We start from the raw sequence: 22,414 nt of genomic DNA on the forward strand, positions 1-22,414 counted from the left end.
TGAAACGCAAATGAAGTTACAAAATATAAAACAATACAACTATAATTTTATGACTTTGTTGCAAAATAAAAGATAGGAACCTAAAGTTAAAAACATTCTATTATTTTGAAGCAACTAATTAGAACAAATAAATAAAAAATCTGTAAAATCTCTAATTACTTTTTTTATTGATTCAGTCAGAAGTCAAATTTTTGTCTTCAGCACTAAGAGCACTAAAACAATTAAATAAAAAAAGATAAACTAAGGCGCTAAATACATTTTCATTTCATTTAGTTTGCTTTTTTTAAATGTTTTTTTTTTTTTTAGAGAGACACTACTTTCAGCAGCAGACAGAAGAGGCAGGAAGTCTTCCTGTGCCATCTCTGTCTGCACATGTTTGTTCCTCTGACCAAATGCGGGCAGAGTAGCCAAAAATAGTTCGAGAGCAGCATTACATCAAAAATAATTTTCCTCGAGGAGAATAACGATCTTTTTTTAGAGAAAACCAACTTAAATCTGCTTTTCCTATCTGTGCTGCCACCGCTCAAAGTAATGTATAAAAACAAAACACTTGATAAAACTTATTTCTGAACGTAAATGAAATAAAAGTTAATTTCTAACATTAAAGTTGGTCATAACGGTGTAGGCGTGCTCAGCAAGTGGGAGGAGCTTCCCCTCAGTGATGTTCCAGCGCAGCGGCTCTGGCAGCACATTGCAGCGATGGCCGGAGACAGTGAGGCTCTTCTCAGGGACCGGGATGAGAACACCAACGTGATTCGGCAACCTTTTCTCATCGGTGTCTCCGGTGGCACAGCCAGCGGCAAGGTTGGCCTTCTTCTTAGCCGTTCCTTGTCAACTCTTAATAATTTTATTACTTATAATTGAAGTCGCAGCTGCCGTTGGCACAGTAACGGGATGCTAAAGCTAATGAGCCGCGTGGCTGCTGTGACGCATCGGGTACATTGTCAGCCACATCACCTGTTCATCATAACCGCCCGGGATATCCGCTCGGTCCGGGGAGTCGATCGGCTGTAAACCTGAGCTTAGTGTTTATTTTCCCCTTATATCTGTTATTTTTCAGTCCAGCTGGTTTCTTTTCCTTCAGCTCTGCCATGCTGCTACCCTGGGCTGGATTCCATCATATGTTAGCGGATTCGGTAAAACAATAGCTAATGCTAACGGGACGAATCTGTTTGTAAACATTGGTGAGCTCTGTGCTTTTCCGAATCCGTTTTATTTCAGAAAAATATTAAAAATCATTCACTAGAAATCTTTCTCTTAGTATTTTTTATTAATTCAATTATTAATATTGTTGTATCGAGATTATGGGCGGATGGTAAGCACAATGTCCGCGCGAAAGTGCCGAATAAAAGATTTCGCCCACGTCTGTTCTCTCATGTAGGAGCAGCCAGTAGCTGCAGCGTGGGATGACAGGCATCGGAACAGATGCGCTTTAACATGTGAGACTCTGAGTGATCAGTTAGTCCACAATGAAACCTGACTGTCAAATAAAAAAATAAATAAACACGCCTTAGATGGTCGGGGTCCATGATGTTTTCAAGAAATCACAGATTTAAGTTTCTTTATGAAATTAATTTAAAGCCATATGTTATTCCAGTTTGAAGCCATCAAGTCCACACTAGAAATACAATATGATATGTTGCATCGATTTATGAATTAGGGAAGAGGATTAGGGCCACTGTAAAAATAAAATGGAAAGTTAACTGATTTTTTTTATTTTTCATTTTAATATGGGAAAAAGTCAGTATTCTGACTTTAATCTTAGTATTCTGACTTATTTCTCAGAATTCTGACTTTAATCTCAAAATTCTGACTTTAATCTCAGAATTCTGACTTTTTTTCTAAGAATTCTGACTTTTTTTCTAAGAATTCTGACTTTTTTTCTCAGAATTCTGACTTTAATGTAGATGGGCACCATTAAAGGGATACCGGTAGTTCGGGATTTTTGACATGAATCTGTATGGCATCCCCATCACCAGTGTCATGCAATCACACTGACTTACCCCTGGCAGCATCCTGTGAGCAGAGTTCTCGTCCAGCTTTGGTCAAGCCGAAAGTAGTCCGGCAGGTTTGCTAGACCCAGCGAAATAAAACGTTTCTCTTCCCAAAACATTATGTGTTCAAAAGAGCGATAGTTTTGCATCCCAAAAACATTGTAGTGGAAAAAGTCACACGTCGTTATCACTTGGTCCTATTTTCTCTCTGTTCGTATCAGTGCGCGCGACACCATGACCTGACAGCTAGGGCCTACTAACCTGACAACAGCCAGATGCGTGTCTCGCTCCGCCTAGCTAGGCGGAGCGAGACAAGCATCTGGCTGTTGTTGAGCTCGCTGTCAGAATGACGGCGCGCACTGATACGAACAGAGAGAAAATAGGACCAAGTGATAACGACGTGTGACTTTTTCCACTACAATGTTTTTGGGATGCAAAAATATCGCTCTTTTGAACACATAATGTTTTGGGAGGAGAAACGTTTTATTTCGCTGGGTCTAGCAAACCTGCCGGACTACTTTCGGCTTGACCAAAGCTGGACGAGAACTCTGCTCACAGGATGCTGCCAGGGGTAAGTCAGTGTGATTGCATGACACTGGTGATGGGGATGCCATACAGATTCATGTCAAAAATCCCGAACTATCCCTTTAAGGAAGAGATGTGGGAGCACTCAGCTTCACTGACAAAGATGTAAGCTGTTTGGGAGGACCAGTAACACATTGGTGGAAAATTATGGAATCAGGTAGCCTGATAAACCAGACTAAATATGAGATTAAATATGATTTTGGCCGCTAGTGGCTGGGGCTCATTTACTATGCTATAAATCAGACAACTTTTTACGTGCCCAAGGGGCCCCCCATGATGCTATTTCATTAATGGAAGAGCAGAAGGTGATTTTAAAACAAGAGAGCTAGTTTAGTCTCTAAAACAGACATGGCTACAGCTTTTTTATTTTTTCATTGGCCCCAATCCTCTCCCGTAACACGAATATTGTGTACGTGTGATACATCTTTACATTTAAGCCCCGCCCCTCTGATTTATTGTCGTGTGGATGATATCATATCCCTTTGCGGTGGGTCTTTTTATAACCACCTGACTTAGTGTTACCCTTCCCATCAGCCTATAAGGTTTGAAATAAAATTTCAGCCACATATATTATTTTGGTTGGACACCATTAAGTAGCTGCTGCAGCATTTGGTTTTAAAAAATGCATTCTACTTTGAACTGAACAGATGATTCTCAATGTATAAATTATGTTTAGAAGAGGATTGTAATAAAATGTGCAGGTGGTGTTAGTGCTCTGATTCTAGGGTGTATTTCAACCAATTTGTCTTAAAAATGCTGCATTTGGTCGAATTAATTGCTACTGCCACGGGGGGCAACAAAACCGATTGCTGCACAGTTTTATTGGCACAAAGACACCTAGGCCTCAGGAGGGGAGGGGATTGCTCAGTCAGCAATGAGCTGCTGGGGTTAGTGAGTGCACTTGATGGTCCACAGTGCAGCTTTATCATTTAACTCACTGCTAAAGGTAAGGCGTGCGCCACCTAAGGTAGGGAGGGGGAGATGGACTGGATGGGTTTAATTTGGCCTGTTGAAAGTTTGATGTTTACTATTGGTTCCTTTTTTTTTTTAAACAGTCATCTGTGTGTGAGAGGATCATGGAGAAGCTGGGCCAGAATGAAATAGACCACCACCAGCGACAGGTGGCCATCCTCAGCCAGGACAGCTTCTACAAGGTGCTGACTCCAGAGCAGAAAGCCAAAGCACTAAAGGGCCAGTTCAATTTTGACCATCCAGGTATGGAAAGACGTTAAAACTCTTCACATTGACGGGACCTGTTTCTTTGCTATTTGAAATTAAGCCAGTAAAGGATTTAAAAAATTAAACGTATCATGTTCCTTTGCTTTCCCCTTAGATGCCTTCGATAACGAGCTCATCATGCAGACGCTCAGACTGATCCTTCAGGGAAAGACTGTGCAAATCCCAGTTTACGACTTTGTCACCCATTCCAGGTGAGCGTTTCCCTGACTCACCAGCTCAGATTATTTTTGCCTCCCACAGGAGAGTGCTTTTTACTTACTAGTCATAATAAGAAGTCCTGTAAAGTGATTATTTTGGTGCTTTTCTTCTGGTCCTTAGTTTTTTTTTATTTTAAATCATGTCTGAATGCAGTCAGCCACAAAGAAAAGGAAACTTTTCTGTGTGTTGTTCCAGGAAAGAGGACTTTGTTACGGTGTATCCGGCAGATGTGGTCCTGTTTGAGGGCATCCTCATGTTCTACTCTCAGGAAATCAGGGATCTGTTCCAGATGAAGCTGTTTGTTGACACAGATCCAGACACGCGGCTCTCGCGTCGAGGTGTATAGAAAGATCGGACAGGACACACACAGCTGCCACATAGTATTTTGTCACTTAGACTTGTTTAAAAGTAACTTAAAACATCTATTTTTTGTAATAAGTTGACTGTCAGGCAAACTATAGCACTTGGATTCTACAGGGCTAAACTCTGCTAAACATCTTACCATGTGTGTTTTCTTTTTTCAGTTCTGAGGGACATCAATGAGCGTGGCAGAGAGCTGGAGCAGGTGCTCAGTCAGTATATAACTTTTGTGAAACCGGCCTTTGAGGAGTTCTGTTTGCCGGTAAGAAAAGCTGCCAGGATTTTCCTGCAATGACAGATATTGGTGTTTAAAAAAGCTGAAATGTCATTGATATTTATTATACATTTAGAATTTAGTTTTCAGTGTATATTTACTCCAGAATGGTGATCTATATTTCGATGATATAAGAAACTGGGGACCAGTTTCTTGTCATAATGTAAAGCAAATATGTGAGAAATCAATGCTGCTGTTGCATATTTGATCCACTAGGTGCTAATGTCCCGTTTTGCTTTTGTTGTTGAGAAAAATGTTGATTTCAGCTTTTAATTTGAGCTGCATTGGTAAATCATTGGATTTCCTTTAACTAGAAATTTATTTCCCTTCTAGACCAAGAAATATGCAGATTTGATTATTCCCAAAGGGGCAGATAACCTTGGTAAGTGAAGGCTGGTTGTTGTTTGTATAAACACAGTAGGGCAGAGGTTGTTAACTTTCACCTACCAGGAAAAAACGTAAACTTTGTTGAGTGTAATGTCAACAAAATCAGCCAGGCTCCTGATTTAGATCTTGCATTTGTCTGCCTATTGTATAATAGAAAGTTACATATTTTTTTGTGTGTTTAAGGTGAAAATAATAGAAAAGGCTGTAGCAGGATTTGATTACTTCCTTAATGTTTGCATATTTACTGCATTTTTGAGCAATCAAGCATTAAGCTTCCCTTCAGGAGACACTATTCAAGATCTCAGTAACTTTACTGGAATTGCTTAGCACAGGAGATCCAAACATCTTTGTTTCTTTTTAAAACCTTGCTGATGCTCGTAGGCTTTCCAAAGCAATTGTTAGGGTATTGCAATTTTACCTTGTGTCCATTTTCTATATTCTAGTGGCCATCAACTTGATAGTCCAGCACATCCAAGACATTCTTAACGGTGGACAGACCAAGCGTCAGAACGGCTTTGTGAATGGACACAGCACGCCCCGGCAGCGGAGAACCTCAGAGTCCAGCAGCCGGCCTCACTGACATCGCCTCGCCTCTCTTCACAGGGCGGAGAGGGGTGTGGGTGTCCCACTGTAAATAACGCCACCCTGGCTATCCTGTATTTAAGAAGCAAAAGACAGAAGAGTAACGGAAATGCCTTGCATCGACTCCCCTTTTGTGATCGGTTATATTTGTTTTTGTTAAAACTTGTTTAAATTTTTTGTTTAAAGGATTAAGAAGGGTGCTCTTATAGAAACCTCGGTTCCATTTTAAACCAGGTTTTCTCCTCCCTTTTATTTTTTATGTGTCCCCTGCTGAATAATGGAATATTTTGCTGTTGGCAAATAAAAAAAGCAACGTTTTGTTTTTAATTTTCTTTTTTTTTTATCTGGTAAAACTTGAAGCCCTGATGTTTTGGGGCACCCTGGAAATGTTTGAAACTCACGGTTTAAAATTGGCCAAAGGCAGGTTTTCTGTCTGTATCGACAATCTTGGTAGTGTGTGTCACCATAGATTAGTCAAAAATCTGTACAGCCCTGATGCTTAATTTGTGTAACATTACAGATCTGTTTTTTTTCCACCCACCTTAAATTGTACTATTTAACAGAAGCATTGTTACTGCTTATAGTCATGTCACACATCGGAGGCAAACGCTTTATGATTAATCCAGAAATGGTTCTTTCATGGAATTGAAATAATTTGTAGCCTGTCTAAACAGGTATTTTTAATTTTAAAGCAAGATTAATTTCTAAATTAATTCCAAAGGTGCTTTTGCTCGCTCATTCAGCCAAATCAACTGTGATGACATAGACGGACTCAGGGTTATACAATTGGCCTGAAATGCCACATCATCAATGGGTGGTTTGGGAGGGGGGGATCAACGTCGCAGCAATAGCAGTCATTCCGGGTGTGTGGAGAACAGCCACCATAATGCCTAGGGGAAGTTGCCTCAGGTTCTCATGCACAGCAAATCTCAACACTAGAAACCAACCTCTGCCTAAAAGGGTTTCAATTAAAATTTTTTAATGCCAAGTCCTGTATTTGTGATGTACACTTGAATGAATGAATTTTATTGTATGGCTGGGAAGTAAGGCTCTGATTGGTTAGTTGCCTGATGGTAAATAAACTGATGCAGATGAGTTTTGTTTGGTGTTATTTATTTAAAGGTACACTATGCAACCGGTGTTGATTTTCCAGTGAGGCTCCCTCCAGAGGGCGAAAGTAAAAGTGCACTGTCGTAAATATGCACAGCTGTTCTCCTGGTTTCTCCGTCAAGCCAGGCGCGGTTGTTTTGAGCTTAGCAGCGAATGACGCTGCGTTCACACTGGACGTAGCTGGCGCGACAGAAGCAGCGAGTTTACAGGTGCTGGTCATAAAATTAGAATATCATGAAAAAGTAGATTGATTTCAGTAATTCCATTTAAAAAGTGAAACTTGTATATTATATTCATACATTACATACAAACTCATATATTTCAGATGTTTATTTTGTTTAATTTTGATGATTACAAATGAAAATCTCAAATTCATCATATCAGAAAATTAGAATATTACTGAAGACCAATAAAAACAAAGGATTTATAGAAATGTTGGCCAACTGAAAAGTATGAACATGAAAAGTATGAGCATGTACAGCACTCAGTATTTAGTTGGGCCTCCTTTGGCCTGTATTACTGCAGCAATGCGGCGTGGCATGGAGTCGATCAGTCTGTGGCACTGCTCAGGTGTTATGATAGCCCAGGTTGCTCTAATAGTGGCTTTTAGCTCTTCTGAATTGTTGGGTCTGGTGTATTGCATCTTCTTCTTCACAATACCCCATAGATTTTCTATGGGGTTAAGGTCAGGAGAGTTTGCTGGCCAATTAAGAACAGGGATACCATGGTCCTTCAACCAGGTACTGGTAGCTTTGGCACTGTGTGCAGGTGCCAAGTCCTGTTGGAAAATGAAATCTGCATCTCCAAAAAGTTGGTCAGCTGCAGGAAGCATGAAGTGCTCTAAAACTTCCTGGTATGTGGCTGCGTTGACCCTGGACCTCAGAAAACACAATGGACCAACACCAGCAGATGACATGGCACCCCAAACCATCACTGACTGTGGAAACTTTACACTGGACTTCAAGCAACGTGGATGAAGTGCCTCTCTTCTTTTCCTCCAGACTCTGGGACCTTGATTTCCAAAGGAAATGCAAAATTTACTTTCATCAGAGAACATGACTTTGGACCACTCACCAGCAGTCCAGTCCTGTTTCTCTTTAGCCCAGGCAAGACGCTTCTGACGCTGTCTGTGGTTCAAGAGTGGCTTGACACAAGGAATGCGACAGCAGAAACCCATGTCTTTCATACGTCTGTGTGTGGTGGTTCTTGAAGCACTCACTCCAGCTGCAGTCCACTCTTTGTGAATCTCCCCCACATTTTTGAAGGGCTTTGTTTCACAATCCTCTCCAGGGTGCGGTTATCTCTCTTGCTTGTACACTTTTTTCGACCACATCTTTTCCTTCCCTTCGCCTCTCTATTAATGTGCTTGGACACTGAGCTCTGTGAACAGCCAGCCTCTTTAGCGATGACCTTTTGTGTCTTGCCCTCCTTGTGCAAGGTGTCGATGGTCGTCTTTTGGACAACTGTCAAGTCAGCAGTCTTCCCCATGATTGTGTAGCCTATAGAACTAGACTGAAAGACCATTGAAAGGCTTTTGCAGGTGGTTTGAGTTAATTAGCTGATTAGAGTGTGGCACCAGGGGCCATCAATTTTGAACCTTTTCACAATATTCTAATTTTCTGATATGATGAATTTGAGATTTTCATTTGTTGTCATTTGTAATCATCAAAATTAAACAAAATAAACATCTGAAATATATGAGTTTGTATGTAATGTATGAATATAATATACAAGTTTCACTTTTTAAATGGAATTACTGAAATCAATCTACTTTTTCATGATATTCTAATTTTATGACCAGCACCTGTACATGCAAAGTCAATGGTTGACGCGCGTCAAGGCGCAGCAAAAGGTCCCGCGGCGCGTTTTGAGCACCAGGCGCAGCACGTCTGAGCAGCTGAAGCAGCGCGTCGGGTGCGTTTAACGCAGGGAGAGAGACACAGCGCTGATGATCACTCCTCTTAAACAGTTTATTGACGCCTAAATTAACTTAAAATGCAGAAATCTGCCGGCAGAATATGCAGTTTGGATTATTTAGATGAAAAACACCTACCAGCTGCCGCGGTGAACCGCTGCTGATGAAGGGATCCATACTGTTGGCGCCCCGCTGGTATGTGGGGGTCTGAGCGGCTCCGACAGAAAAAATATTAAAGGCAGGATAATAATCTGAATGAACTGACTGCACTGATTACGTTTTCAGGTGTATTTTCTCACTTAAACACATATTAAAACTACTTTATTCCCACTGATCATAGCAAATATAGCTGCAAGGCAGAGAAAGGATAGTGAAGCTCCGCCCAACGCGCCTCAGACACAGCCAGAGCAGCAAAGCTGCTTCAGCCACACGACAGAACTAACTGGTACAAGCAGCAAAAAGGAAGCAGCAGACGCGATTTTGCTGCTTTTGCTGCGAGAACGTAGCATAACTGCACAAAGATTGCCACTGTGCTAGCAACGAGAATGCTTTTAACTGGGGGCGTGTAGCAGTGTTCGCGGTAAAGCAAGACTGACTCTCACGAGACTTCTGAGCCTGTGGGTGCGGGTCGGTGCTCCTGCAGTTGCAAGTGCAGTATTTCCCCCACAGACCACCAGGGCAGCCGAGAATACCTTTGTTCAACCTGAAATGACTCATTTAGTCTTCCATAACGTTATGGAACACATTAATTAAGTGAAAAATGTTGCATAGTGTCCCTTTAAGACATTTTATAACCGTGCCTCGAAGCTGTATTATCATGTTCTGTTTTCACAAATGCACGAAAATGATCAGAACCAAGGTAGAAGTGCTTAATCTGGAAATCTAAGCTAGATTTCTAGTATCAAGGTTCCACAATCACAGCAATCCCTCATGTTGGCCACTAGGTGGAGCGCGAGTGTTTCTTTGCTACCTTAAGTAATGTTCATGCGCAAAAGGTAATTGTAAAAAACTTTCTTTTGCATTTTTTTTTAATAACGATTAAAATATTAATATATCAAAGTTCCTTAGTATGTTTACATTTAATTTTAGTTCAATTTTTTTTATTCCACAATATTCGTGCCTCCAGAGAAATACTTATGTCCGAATACATTCTTTTTTTATGAGAATGTGTAATTAAGGTTAGCCTCATTATACTCTGAGAAAGTATGTTCACATATATCCTCAAATTACTTATAAGAAAAAGAAACGGAAGCAACAAAAACATGAAAGTAGTAGAGTTTAATATTTCCCAGGATTCCTGAACGCAGCAGACAGTTGTCGTCACAGCGTCAAGATGGTGGTATGTTTTTCTCCAGCTGCATGCTCCTGAATTAAAGCGCTCCCGTTCAGCTCGTTGTGTTTAAACTCTAACTTCTGTCTTCACTGCATGGTAGAAATTCGGGCTGCAGTTTAAAGCCACTCTAGAAAATGTGACGAACGTGAGGCCGATGGGGGAAGACTTCCGCTGGTTTCTAAAGGTAGGCTAGCTGCTAAGCTAGCATGCTCCTTCTGCCTCACCACTGTCCAAAACTGCTAAATGTCTAATTCTGATGAATCAAATGCAGTTATGAAATAGATTAATTTTCATTCATTAATCTTTTTGACGTAGGATGTGATGTATCTCCTCAGATTGGGTCATACCAAATTAATCAGGGGGTGTGGTTAACATCGGGCTGTTTTCTACTGCCTAGTCAGCAGTGTTGGCATGAATATTTTGTTTATTTACTTTATTTCTAAGAAAATTCTGCTGACATTTTAAGTGACGAGTTGCACCTACAACTTGTTTCTATGGGCGATAAATCTTGTTTACTTAAAGCTACAGTGTGTAATTTTCAGCGACATCTAGCGGTCAGACTGCAGACTGCAGCAACATGAACATCTCCCCCCCACCGCTTCTCCCCCCCAACAGTACGGCGAGCGTTACGGGACAAAATGTCTTCCACGACGTCGGAATCACCTACCTTCTCAAGTGATGAGGTTTGTTTACATAGATCATTTTACAGATAGTATTTCATTAGTCTGTGTAGGGTATAGATTTCATGTAGACTTAAGATAATAAATATACCCGTTATTTTTTCTACGTCGTTGTGAAGTTTTGGTGAGCTGCTTTGCATGGTGATATAAACAGACGAAGTAATTGTAGTCATTAGTTTAACAGCAAGATTGTGTTCGCTGGAAGAATATATATTCCCCGTTTACAGAGTCCAAGTCATGTTTGTGGCACGGGGGTTACAAGGCGAGGAAGAGGGAGAGGAAGAGGGCAGAGAGGCCGGGGTGGGCATGCAGCTAGGGCCAGGCGAGGGAGGGTGCCAGCAGGGTGAGAGCAGAGGAGGAAAGGCTTGAAGATCTCCAAAGGAGCCGGAGAGAAGTAACCGAGGTATATATCCAGAAAATTATTTTACAGAAAATTACTGAATCATTACCTGTGAAACGTCAGTGCTTACCTGTGCTGAATAAGTATACTGGAGAGTAACAGCATCATCACGCAGCATGTTATTGTTTTAGACAGGTCTGAGCATCCTGTACTCCAAAAACTGCAGTGATATTAGACAATTGTGTGTGTAGGATTAATTACCTGTCCAAGAGAAAACTGGCAACTTGAGCGTCACTTTGAAAACCTTTTTCCTCCATCAGTGACTTCCATCGTGTAAATGCCGTGCCAATGTTGATCCGTGTTTTTTGTCGTTTCTTGTCACGCTTGCGTTTATTCTCGTCGTGTTTCCGCTTCTTAGATGATGGGGGTTCGGTGTCCGCCGCTTTTCGTTGTGATACAGAGTAGGCATGATCCTCCATTCGTCTGATGTTTGGCCACACAGTGCCAAACAGTTTGCAAAGTCACTCACGCCTGCCGCCTTGTTCACCTTTCTTGTTACTGAGGCGCAGTATACCTGCTTCTTCTTCTTCTTTGGTTTCAGGCAGACTAAACGCTTCTCAGGCATAATACTGCCATCTATTGTTCAGTACCGTCTCAGTTCATCTCTCTCAACTTGCCGTAGTTATTTTCGAGCGTAATGGGAGATCTCGCAATCGCTAGTTTGTTGCCTCTGCGCTGCCGTAGCGCAAAGATGTCTGCCTCCATGGCTGCGAGACCCGCTCCTATGTAATTATAAATAACGAATTCTAAGGCAACGCAAATATTATGGTTAAAAGGCTGAGCTCATAGGTGATGATAAATAACATAGTTATGTATAATATATTAAATTTCTGACTTTATATGCCTGTAATTATTACACACTGTAGCTTTAAAGACCCCAATATGGGAAGATTAAATCGCTTTAGAAATGATCAAAATGCTCAATTTGGATGAAATTGTGGTGTTTACAGCAGCAAAAAGAGTATTGGAAAAAAAAAAATGGTCACACAAATATGAACCTTAGAAAAATGTATAAGAATAACACCAAGAGTAAAAAATAAATAAATAAACAAATAAAATACTGTACATTAAAGTGTTTTAACAATATAAAAACTGCACCTGGAGAATAAATAACCAATATACAGCTATGGACATTTTAAAGTAATGGATATTTGAAAAATAGCAGCAACATCAGAGATGTGCAAAATGACAACAGCATGTTCGTAACAACTTACGTAACATCTTATTAAGGTTGTTGGGAGCAGTGGTGGTTATAGAGTCTTGCTGCTGGGAGGAAGGATCCGTGATAACGCTCCCTGGTGCATTTAGGGTCAATGAAGGAGCTCTCCAGTTCTGAAACAGCTTCATGCATGGGGTGGGAGACATTATCCAACAGAGATGTTCATTTAGTTAGGACCCTTTTGCTTCCCACCTCCTGCACTGAGTCCAGAGGGCATCCAATCACAGAGCTGGGCTTCCTGATCAGCTTATCCAGCCGCTTCCTCTCAGCTACCAATAAGCCACTGCTCCAACAGACAGCTCCATAGAAAGTGGCTGATGCCACAACAGTCATAGAAGGTTTTCAGGAGCGCCCCCTGTACTCCGAAAGACCTCAGTCTCCTCAACAGGAAGAGTCTGCTCTGATCTTTCTTGTAGAGAGCCTCAGTGTTGTGAGTCCAGTCCAATTTGTTATTTAGGTGAACATCTAGGTACTTATAAGAGTCCACTATCTAAAAGTACACCAGTGTCAGTGGGGTGGATCTGCTTCTGCAAGTCCACCACCAGCTCCTTGGTTTTCCCTGCATTAATCAGAAGGTGGTTCTGCTGGCACCAGACCACAAAGCTCTGGGTCCACTTTCTGTACTCTGAGTCGTCCCCACCGGTGATGAGGCCAACTGTGGCAGAATTGTCATAAAACTTCTGGAGGTGGCAGCGTGGGGAGTTGATGGAGAAGTCTGCAGTGTACAGGTGCTGGTCATAAAATTAGAATATCATGAAAAAGTAGATTGATTTCAGTAATTCCATTTAAAAAGTGAAACTTGTATATTATATTCATACATTACATACAAACTCATATATTTCAGATGTTTATTTTGTTTAATTTTGATGATTACAAATGACAACAAATGAAAATCTCAAATTCATCATATCAGAAAATTAGAATATTACTGAAGACCAATAAAAACAAAGGATTTATAGAAATGTTGGCCAACTGAAAAGTATGAACATGAAAAGTATGAGCATGTACAGCACTCGGTATTTAGTTGGGCCTCCTTTGGCCTGTATTACTGCAGCAATGCGGCGTGGCATGGAGTCGATCAGTCTGTGGCACTGCTCAGGTGTTATGATAGCCCAGGTTGCTCTAATAGTGGCTTTTAGCTCTTCTGAATTGTTGGGTCTGGTGTATTGCATCTTCTTCTTCACAATACCCCATAGATTTTCTATGGGGTTAAGGTCAGGAGAGTTTGCTGGCCAATTAAGAACAGGGATACCATGGTCCTTCAACCAGGTACTGGTAGCTTTGGCACTGTGTGCAGGTGCCAAGTCCTGTTGGAAAATGAAATCTGCATCTCCAAAAAGTTGGTCAGCTGCAGGAAGCATGAAGTGCTCTAAAACTTCCTGGTATGTGGCTGCTTTGACCCTGGACCTCAGAAAACACAATGGACCAACACCAGCAGATGACATGGCACCCCAAACCATCACTGACTGTGGAAACTTTACACTGGACTTCAAGCAACGTGGATGAAGTGCCTCTCTTCTTTTCCTCCAGACTCTGGGACCTTGATTTCCAAAGGAAATGCAAAATTTACTTTCATCAGAGAACATGACTTTGGACCACTCACCAGCAGTCCAGTCCTGTTTCTCTTTAGCCCAGGCAAGACGCTTCTGACGCTGTCTGTGGTTCAAGAGTGGCTTGACACAAGGAATGCGACAGCAGAAACCCATGTCTTTCATACGTCTGTGTGTGGTGGTTCTTGAAGCACTCACTCCAGCTGCAGTCCACTCTTTGTGAATCTCCCCCACATTTTTGAATGGGTTTTGTTTCACAATCCTCTCCAGGGTGCGGTTATCTCTCTTGCTTGTACACTTTTTTCGACCACATCTTTTCCTTCCCTTCGCCTCTCTATTAATGTGCTTGGACACTGAGCTCTGTGAACAGCCAGCCTCTTTAGCGATGACCTTTTGTGTCTTGCCCTCCTTGTGCAAGGTGTCGATGGTCGTCTTTTGGACAACTGTCAAGTCAGCAGTCTTCCCCATGATTGTGTAGCCTATAGAACTAGACTGAAAGACCATTTAAAGGCTTTTGCAGGTGGTTTGAGTTAATTAGCTGATTAGAGTGTGGCACCAGGGGCCATCAATTTTGAACCTTTTCACAATATTCTAATTTTCTGATATGATGAATTTGAGATTTTCATTTGTTGTCATTTGTAATCATCAAAATTAAACAAAATAAACATCTGAAATATATGAGTTTGTATGTAATGTATGAATATAATATACAAGTTTCACTTTTTAAATGGAATTACTGAAATCAATCTACTTTTTCATGATATTCTAATTTTATGACCAGCACCTGTAGATGGTGAAGAGGAAGGGTGCCAGCACTGTTCCCTGTGGGACCCCTGTTATTTTAGATGGACTGAAATCAGTGCTAGCAAACACATTACTGTTCTGTTACCTTTTACAGTCCGACTAATCGAGCTTTTCTCCACCAATCACTATCATAACCAGCATTAGAATATTAAATATAGTTTCATATAGTAAAAGAAACATGGAAGTTGAGTATTATGTCATATTTCCATGACTTGATAACAGTTTGTTACATCTATGAAGACATCTGGTGATTAAAAGAAATATTTCATTGTGATTATTGTAGACAAAATTCAGTTTAAAGGCGAGTTTAAAGATAAAGCAGAAGAAACATTGAAGCTTCCCTGAATGTGTTTTATTTTGTTGCTCTGCTCACCTAATCTGTTTTCTATCCCCCCTTCAGCTGAAGTGTGGAAACTGTGGTGAGATCCCTGATAAATGGCAGTATGTGACTCTAGTGGTAAGGATGGAGGTAGCTCAGCTTTGTCGCCGTAATGAACCGTTTTAACATCGGGCGGCTGTCTGTGTTTTCACAGGAGAACGTTCCTCTGAAAGGAGGCAGGGGCAGCGCCAGCATGGTGCAGAAATGCAAACTGTGTGCGAGGGAGAATTCAATCGGTGTGAATCGACGGATCACTTTTAATCCTCTTGTGTTTGAAATGCTGGAAATAAACAGATGCTGATCTTTTTGTTGCAGATATCCTGAGAGACACCATCACCCCTTATAATGTAAGCAGACGTTTCTTTATCAGGTGGTTCGTTTGGGGCTTCACCTGCGTGCTGCTTAATCCGACCTGTCTAAAACATCTTGTTTGTTTTTCATTTGATGAAACATTATACAATAATAAAATTTTTTCTGATGTTATTTCCTTCTGAAAAAAAAAATCACATGTCCATAATAATTCACACCCTTCTTAATATTAAACAGAAAATCTTTTTTTGCTCTTAGAGCCATTAAACTCTTTAGCTCCCTGCACACATATTCAGTTGGAATTGGGTCAGAACTCAAAATGTTGATGGTTTTTGCTTTCCTAACTTAAAATTTTTTTTTATTTTTACTGTTTTTTTTTTGTCTTGGAAACAAGATTTCTTTGCAGACTGATTTTGTTGCTGAGAATCTTTATTTCTTTATTGCTCCTTTTTACTGTGATCAGGTGGCTTGGTCTATTTACTAAAGAGACCCCCAAAGCATTACATTTCTACCCTTTGACTCCTCTTTTTTACTTTCCTTTCTTTATGAAACATAAAGGCTATATTTGTATACCCAAATATTCAAGTTTTGCTTTATCTCATTATAAAAAGACACAAACATTTAGTTTGGACAAATTAGCATTTGTAGCCACCAATGGGGCGTTGTTCCTGCACTGTCTGCCGGACTGTCTGCCTTGCAGAGTCCAGATTCACCACACTGCAAAATAAAAATGGAAATCTAATAAGTAATTTTTTCTTAAAATAAGTGCTGTTTGTCTTGAATTGAGGAGGTAAGTGCGACACTTTGCCAATGGAACAAGACAATTTACATTTAAAATAAGAAAAAGCAATTGTATTGTCTTATTACAAGTGCATATTATCTAATTATCTTATTTTAAGAGTAAACATCATTGGCAAATCATCCTAATTAACTACTAAAACTAAGAGTAAATACACTAGATTTGGGACATTTGAACTTATTTCTAGATTGTTTTTGCAGTGCATGGCTGCCTGGCCTGCACACACTGCAAAAACGATCTAGAAATAAGTCAAAATGTCTTAAATTAAGTGTATTTACCATTGATTTGAGTAGGTTGATAAGATGATTTGCCAATGGAATGAGAATTTTTACTCTTAAAATAAGGTTATTAGATAATATGCACTTGAAATAAGACAATGAAATATTTTTTTTCTTATTTTAAATGTAAAATGTCTCATTCCATTGGCAAAGTGTCTCGCTTACCTCCTCAATTCAAGAAAAAACACACTTATTTTAAGAAAAAAATGACTTATCTAGATATCTATTTTTCCCAGTGCAGGTGTGACTTTCTGTTTTCTCAAAACACTTTCTGAGATTTTTAACAAATAACCCTACCTTTAGATATAACCTTATAGATTTCCATTTCCTTTGTCTTAGCCATGCCTGAACACAAACTCAGCTTTTTCTGGTTGAATAAAAGTACTTTTAAGTGCAGGTTTGCCTGGCGAATTAATATTTTGGCCTGGACTGTATATCCTTTAAAATAAATCCCACTGAAACATCTGCAGAAGCTTTAATATTTTAGGAATCCAGGACTTCCTGGTTCATTGGGTCTTTACTAATGTGCCTCAGATGATTCTTTCCCCTTTGCTATTATTAAAAGGAGGAATAAAAACAAAACTTATCCTTCAAATAAAGCTGATATGTGTTGCTCTGCTTATTAAAATTAAAAATGAATATCTGTTGGCTAGCACTGGGAGATATAGCTTAAAAGTTTTTAGGTTTTTCTTTAGTTTTGTGAAAAAGAATTACAAACAGCAGGAATACAGATGAAAACCTTAATAAAGTAGCTTAATATAAGCTGTAAAAATTATTTTAAAACAAGCAGGCTGTTCAATGAATTATAAAACAAAATGTTTGTAGGTCATGATATTGCGCAACAAGTTTGTTAATCAGTTTTGAGTATATATTTAAAGCTACAGTGTGTAATAATTACAGGGATATACAGTCAGAAATGTAATATATTATACATAACTATGTTATTTATCATCATCTATGAGCTCAGCCTCTTAACCTTAATATTTGCGTTGCCTTAGAATTCGTTATTTATAATTACATAGGAGCGGGTCGTTAGATGTCGCTAAAAATTACACACTGTAGCTTTAAGAGCAAAAAGTGAAGTATAGAAACCCAATGACCTGAAGCAGAGATTGTCGTCTTTGTGTGACGTCTTTATACCAGGTAGGCCTTAAACGGTGGAGGGAGGTTTCTGCTGTATGTTAGTGTTACAGCTGAGTGACGCTTTAATCAGATCTGTAAATAAAGACTAAATACAGACATCCAATATTCCTACAGACATTTTATAGTTTTGTTTTTTCAGCTCTTTTATACGGTAGTGTGATAACTAGTAAATAAACATGTTCTCTCTCTGTTCCTGGTGTTCTCTACACCGAAGGCGGCGGACAACGAAACCTTTAAAACGATGGTTCAGTTTGAGTGTCGAGGCCTGGAGCCGGTTGATTTCCAACCACAGGTGAGAATGTGACGTGTGTGTTCAGGAACAGAGCTGTAAATCCTGACGGCTGCTGTGATTCCTCCGTTTTATTCTTAAATTAGTGAAAAACTAATTAAAGAAGCTTCAGGAAGTTCTGTAGAGCTATCTCTAACACTCTGCTTAGTTTAAATGAGATGCATCCCTGAGTTTAGGAGGCCAATGATCCTGTCGCCTCTATTTAACTCTTAAAAAAATCACAAATTAGAATAGAAATCTAAATTTCACTTTATAAATAGTTCATATATTCTTTATATTGTATTTACTCGCACACCTATGCATAAATAAAATAGGTTTGTGATTCTATGTATATTCTTTCTATTACTTTATATCACAATATATCAACTGTCTGCAGGCCGGCTTCACTGCAGAAGGAGCAGAGACAGGAACGCCGTTTCCTGAGGTCAACCTGCTAGAAAAAGTAAGGACATGGTGGACAGTTCTTTTTGTTTCTACAAATGTCCAATCAGATTATAAAACAACGATTTCATATTGCACATTTTAGGACTGGACAGACTATGACGAGAAGGCTAAGGAGTCTGTGGGAGTCTATGAGGTCACACACCGATTCATCAAGTGTTGAAGTCTTGAGACGAGGAGCCTTTGAGCTGGATGGATGGGACACTACAGTCAGATAAACCTCAGTTCTGAGTTCTGCCCTGCAGGAGGCTATGCTCCCTGAGGCGGTGTGGTTTGATTCATGATGAGCAACGAGAGATGTTTGTAAACACAATGAGCTATTCCTTGTTTCTTGGATTGATCGTTATGCTCAGTAGACCTGACCTTTGAGCATTGTCATAATAAAAGTGAAGATGGAAGTTCAGGCGCTTGCTTTTTTTTTTGTTTCCTCAACATAGTTTACCTTGGATGCTTTTTTTTAAAATGTGTATGAGTTCAATTAATTTAGGTGTATGGTGCAAATTCACAATACATATCATCTCAAGGCACTTTACAGATAATAAAATCACATTGGTAAAAAGATTTTTATCAAGGAAAACCAGCCGATTGCATCAAGTCGTTTACTTGAAAGACGGGCTCCTCCTGGATGAGCTTTTGACTGCGACTTACGCTTGCATTTTGATCTTGAATCTTCAGCAATCCCTCACACCAAGCATGCATGCAGCGACAATGAAGAGGAAAACCCCCTTTTAACAGGAAGAAACGTGGCTCCAGCAGAACCAGGTTCAGTGTGAGCGGCCAGTAGCTGAGGCAGACGGGTTCAAGGAGACAGAAGCAGAGGGTAGCTGTCAACCAGTTCCGCGGGTGGCCCTGTCCTGCAAAGTCTCAGCCATGCAGATGAGCTCCGAGCCAATTCCCATGTCGGAGGATGAAAGAGAACAAATATAGTCACCGAAAAAAAAACAAAAATAGACGAACGTCAACATTTATAAACAAAGGTGTCGAGGGCAAGGGCGTAGGTTTGATTTGAACTTTGGTAGGGACACTATTGGTCTGGTGTCATTGGTGCTATGCAATATGCATGCCCTTTTTTTATGCTCGATGTGAGCATCCGTGCTGATAAGAGCAATTCATTGTTAAAAGAGAAAAGCATCATTTTGCTACATTAATAAAAATGTTATAAGCACTACACTCATTAGATGCTGTTTATCAATGTTTGAAGTATCACCGGCTCTGATGAATGTGGAATTAGGACTGTTTTCCATTTTGAAAATGGTTTCATTTGAACGACTAAGAGAGAAGGTAAATACAGTATTTTCTTTTGAAGATATAGAATTATGCAGAGGTAAACCCCACTCTTATATTTTTACCTACTATGCTCTCTTTATATCAAGCAAAATAATACATTCATTAAAATATTAACTTCACTATAAAAGTTGAACATCTGGGCTGTAGTTACTCTGTGTAGCCCAATTCATGTATTTTATCTGGGGCTGAAAAAATTTATTATATTAATTGATTATTTCAATAATTGTCAACTAATTTAGTAATTGATTCATCATTAACTGAAGAATAGAGACTATAAAACATAATCTAAATGTAAAATGTGCCTTTCCCCGACAGAGCAACCCACTTAAATCAGTAATTATACCAAAATTGTAAAAATATTAAAAAAAAAAAAAACTGTTTTCTCACCCCTCGTGGGGTGGTATGTGTCATCCTCAAGCTCGGGTCCTCTACCAGAGGCCTGGGAGTTTGAGGGTTCTGTGCAGTATCTTAGCTGTTCCTAGGACTGCGCTCTTCTGGACAGAGACCTCTGATGTTTTACCTGGAATCTGCTGTAGCCACTCTCCCAGTTTGGGGGTCACAGCCCCCAGTGCTCCAATTACTACTGGCACCACTGCTGCTCTTACTTTCCACATCTTTTCTAGCTCCTCTTTCAGCCCTTGGTATTTCTCAAGCTTCTCGTGTTCTTTCTTCTTGATGTTGCTGTCGCTTGGGATTGCCACATCTATCACTACTGCCTTCTTCTGCTGTTTGTCCATCAACACGATGTCTGGTTGGTTAGCCATCACCTGTTTGTCAGTCTGGATCTTGAAGTCCCATAGGATCTTAGCTGGGTCATTCTCAACTACCTTAGGAGGTGTCTTCCATTTTGACCTTGGGACTTCCAGCCCATACTCATGGCAGATGTTCCTGTACACTATGACAGCTACCTGGTTGTGGCGTTCCATGTATGCACTTCCTGCCTGCATTTTACACCCTGCTGTTATGTGCTGTATTGTTTCAGAGGCATCTTTGCACAGTCTGCATCGGGGGTCCTGCCTGGTGTGGTAGACCCTGGCCTCTATTGATCTTGTACTGAGTGCCTGTTCTTGTGCTGCCATGATTAGTGCCTCTGTGCTGTCCTTCAGTCCAGCCTTCTCCAGCCACTGGTAGGATTTTTTGATATCAGCCACTTCTTCTATTTGTCTGTGGTATATGCCGTGCAGTGGCTTGTCCCTCCATGATGGTTCTTCCTCTTTCTTGTCCTCGCTTTCGGTTTTCTCCTGCCTGAGGTATTCACCAAGCCATTTGTCTTTGGGGGCCATCTTTCTGATGTACTCCTGGGTCTTAGTTGTTTCATCCTGGACAGTGGTCTTGACACTCACTAGCCCTCGGCCTCCCTCGCTACGCTTGGCATACAGTCTCAGGGTGCTGGATTTGGGGTGGAACCCTCCATGCATTGTGAGGAGCTTTCTTGTCTTGATGTCAGTGGCCTCTATCTCCTCCTTTAAACTGCTCCTCCTAATAAACTGCTCCTAATAAACTGGCCAAAGGAGGAGATAGAGATTATATATATATATATAAAATATTAAAAAAAATGTTTTTGTCTGTCAATATTCTCCATCCAGAGCTCCTCATGAGGAAATATTTTTGTATCACCTGGTTTATTTAGACATCACCTGAAGCACTGAAGGGCAGCTGCTTCACCTACAAGCTGCCTTGCATCATTATTACTGGATATCTGTGTTTCCTATAATCATATAATGTATAAGTGCATTTTTAATAGTAAAGGATTAAATGTAACACAACCTTTTATCATTGTCCTATATTGCTTACTGTCTGACTGTTTAAATAGCTCCTCATGTCTATTTTCTTTTTCAGTGGCATCATCTACAAACACAACACTAAGAATGAGCCTAAGTTTATTCAAATATAAAATCACTTTTAACAATTATAAAAGACAATGTAACACCATCTTATCTGTAATTTAATAATATAAAAAATATACAGCCATATTCAAGCATTTTTACCAGACATTAATGTTTGTACTAATTTACTTATAGACTGTGTGGAAATCTATGTAAGATAAAATGAATGTTGATATTCTTCATCTGTTTGTTCTTGTCTTTATCCTATTTCTAGAAGTATAAATAGTCAATTAAATTACTATTATTATGTGGAACCCTAATTATGCTTTTTAAACGATAAACAGCAGATGTTTAGCCACCATTTCTTGTTGTTATACTCTATAAGAGAAATAACACCTGCTAATAATTATACCTGAACTTCCTCAAAGAGTCATCAAAAATTGAAAACAGTAACAGCAACTAAATATCGGTAAAAAGGAAACCCTCACATTTTCTTTTTTAGTTGGCTGTGGCTAAGAATCAGAAATGTTGATGGCTTACAGCCTTTATTTGCCCATTTTTCCAGCAGTCTACAGAACTCCTGGCTGACTCAGAATATTTCGTTTTATAAAAGAAAAAAAAAGGTTTTTGTTTTTTAGTGTACATGATATTAATTTTTTTTTTTTTATTGGGACTTGTTTTGTAGCCTAATAATAATTGGAGTAAACGCAGCATTCTAGTGTGAATACATTTTCAATGTCTTGCTCCAAGCACACGCGGACTAGAAAACAGCCAATCACAGGGAGAGAAGGCGGAACCTAAGGCAGAACAACCAATGAGAGTGGAGTTAAACAGCGCAGCACAGTTCCATGCGCTGCTGCGTGAAAGGGACAGGAGAGACAAGGCAGAGGAGCTGCGAGAGGAAAAGAAGCCACTGCTGCAACAACTACTGCTGTAAATTATAAACACGTTGCTCACGTCCAATTATTGGTCGGGACAATTAGGTCGGTTCAAAATTTTGGTAGGGACATGTCCCTATGGTCCCTATGCAAAC

General features: G+C 40.0%; 2 protein-coding genes across 2 annotated transcripts; both read left to right on the forward strand.

Annotated features, from left to right (window-relative positions):
* The first annotated feature begins 654 nt into the window (after positions 1-654).
* uck2b (uridine-cytidine kinase 2b) lies at positions 655-6,714 on the forward strand. The gene is made up of 7 exons (XM_038274273.1): positions 655-804; positions 3,635-3,794; positions 3,913-4,009; positions 4,212-4,354; positions 4,541-4,638; positions 4,984-5,032; positions 5,481-6,714. Exons 1-7 carry the CDS (start codon positions 700-702, stop codon positions 5,615-5,617), a joined length of 789 nt encoding a protein of 262 aa, XP_038130201.1. The 5' UTR covers positions 655-699; the 3' UTR covers positions 5,618-6,714.
* A 3,194-nt stretch (positions 6,715-9,908) lies between these two features.
* Positions 9,909-18,671, forward strand: czib (CXXC motif containing zinc binding protein). The gene is made up of 8 exons (XM_038274263.1): positions 9,909-9,983; positions 10,078-10,161; positions 15,031-15,087; positions 15,164-15,245; positions 15,325-15,356; positions 17,753-17,830; positions 18,204-18,269; positions 18,354-18,671. Exons 1-8 carry the CDS (start codon positions 9,978-9,980, stop codon positions 18,429-18,431), a joined length of 483 nt encoding a protein of 160 aa, XP_038130191.1. The 5' UTR covers positions 9,909-9,977; the 3' UTR covers positions 18,432-18,671.
* Positions 18,672-22,414: the final 3,743 nt, after the last annotated feature.

The sequence above is a fragment of the Cyprinodon tularosa genome, unplaced genomic scaffold, assembly GCF_016077235.1.
Source record: "Cyprinodon tularosa strain WSP-4 unplaced genomic scaffold, ASM1607723v1 ctg901, whole genome shotgun sequence".
Classification (NCBI taxonomy): domain Eukaryota; kingdom Metazoa; phylum Chordata; class Actinopteri; order Cyprinodontiformes; family Cyprinodontidae; genus Cyprinodon; species Cyprinodon tularosa.

Coding starts and splice junctions, on each gene's coding strand:
- uck2b (XM_038274273.1), top strand. CDS start 700: ATGGCCGGAGACAGTGAGGCTCTTCTCAGGGACCGGGATGAGAACACC. Junction 805..3,634: donor GTGGCACAGCCAGCGGCAAG/GTTGGCCTTCTT, acceptor TTTTTTAAACAG/TCATCTGTGTGTGAGAGGAT. Junction 4,355..4,540: donor CACGCGGCTCTCGCGTCGAG/GTGTATAGAAAG, acceptor TTCTTTTTTCAG/TTCTGAGGGACATCAATGAG.
- czib (XM_038274263.1), top strand. Junction 15,088..15,163: donor GGCAGTATGTGACTCTAGTG/GTAAGGATGGAG, acceptor GTGTTTTCACAG/GAGAACGTTCCTCTGAAAGG. Junction 17,831..18,203: donor CGGTTGATTTCCAACCACAG/GTGAGAATGTGA, acceptor AACTGTCTGCAG/GCCGGCTTCACTGCAGAAGG.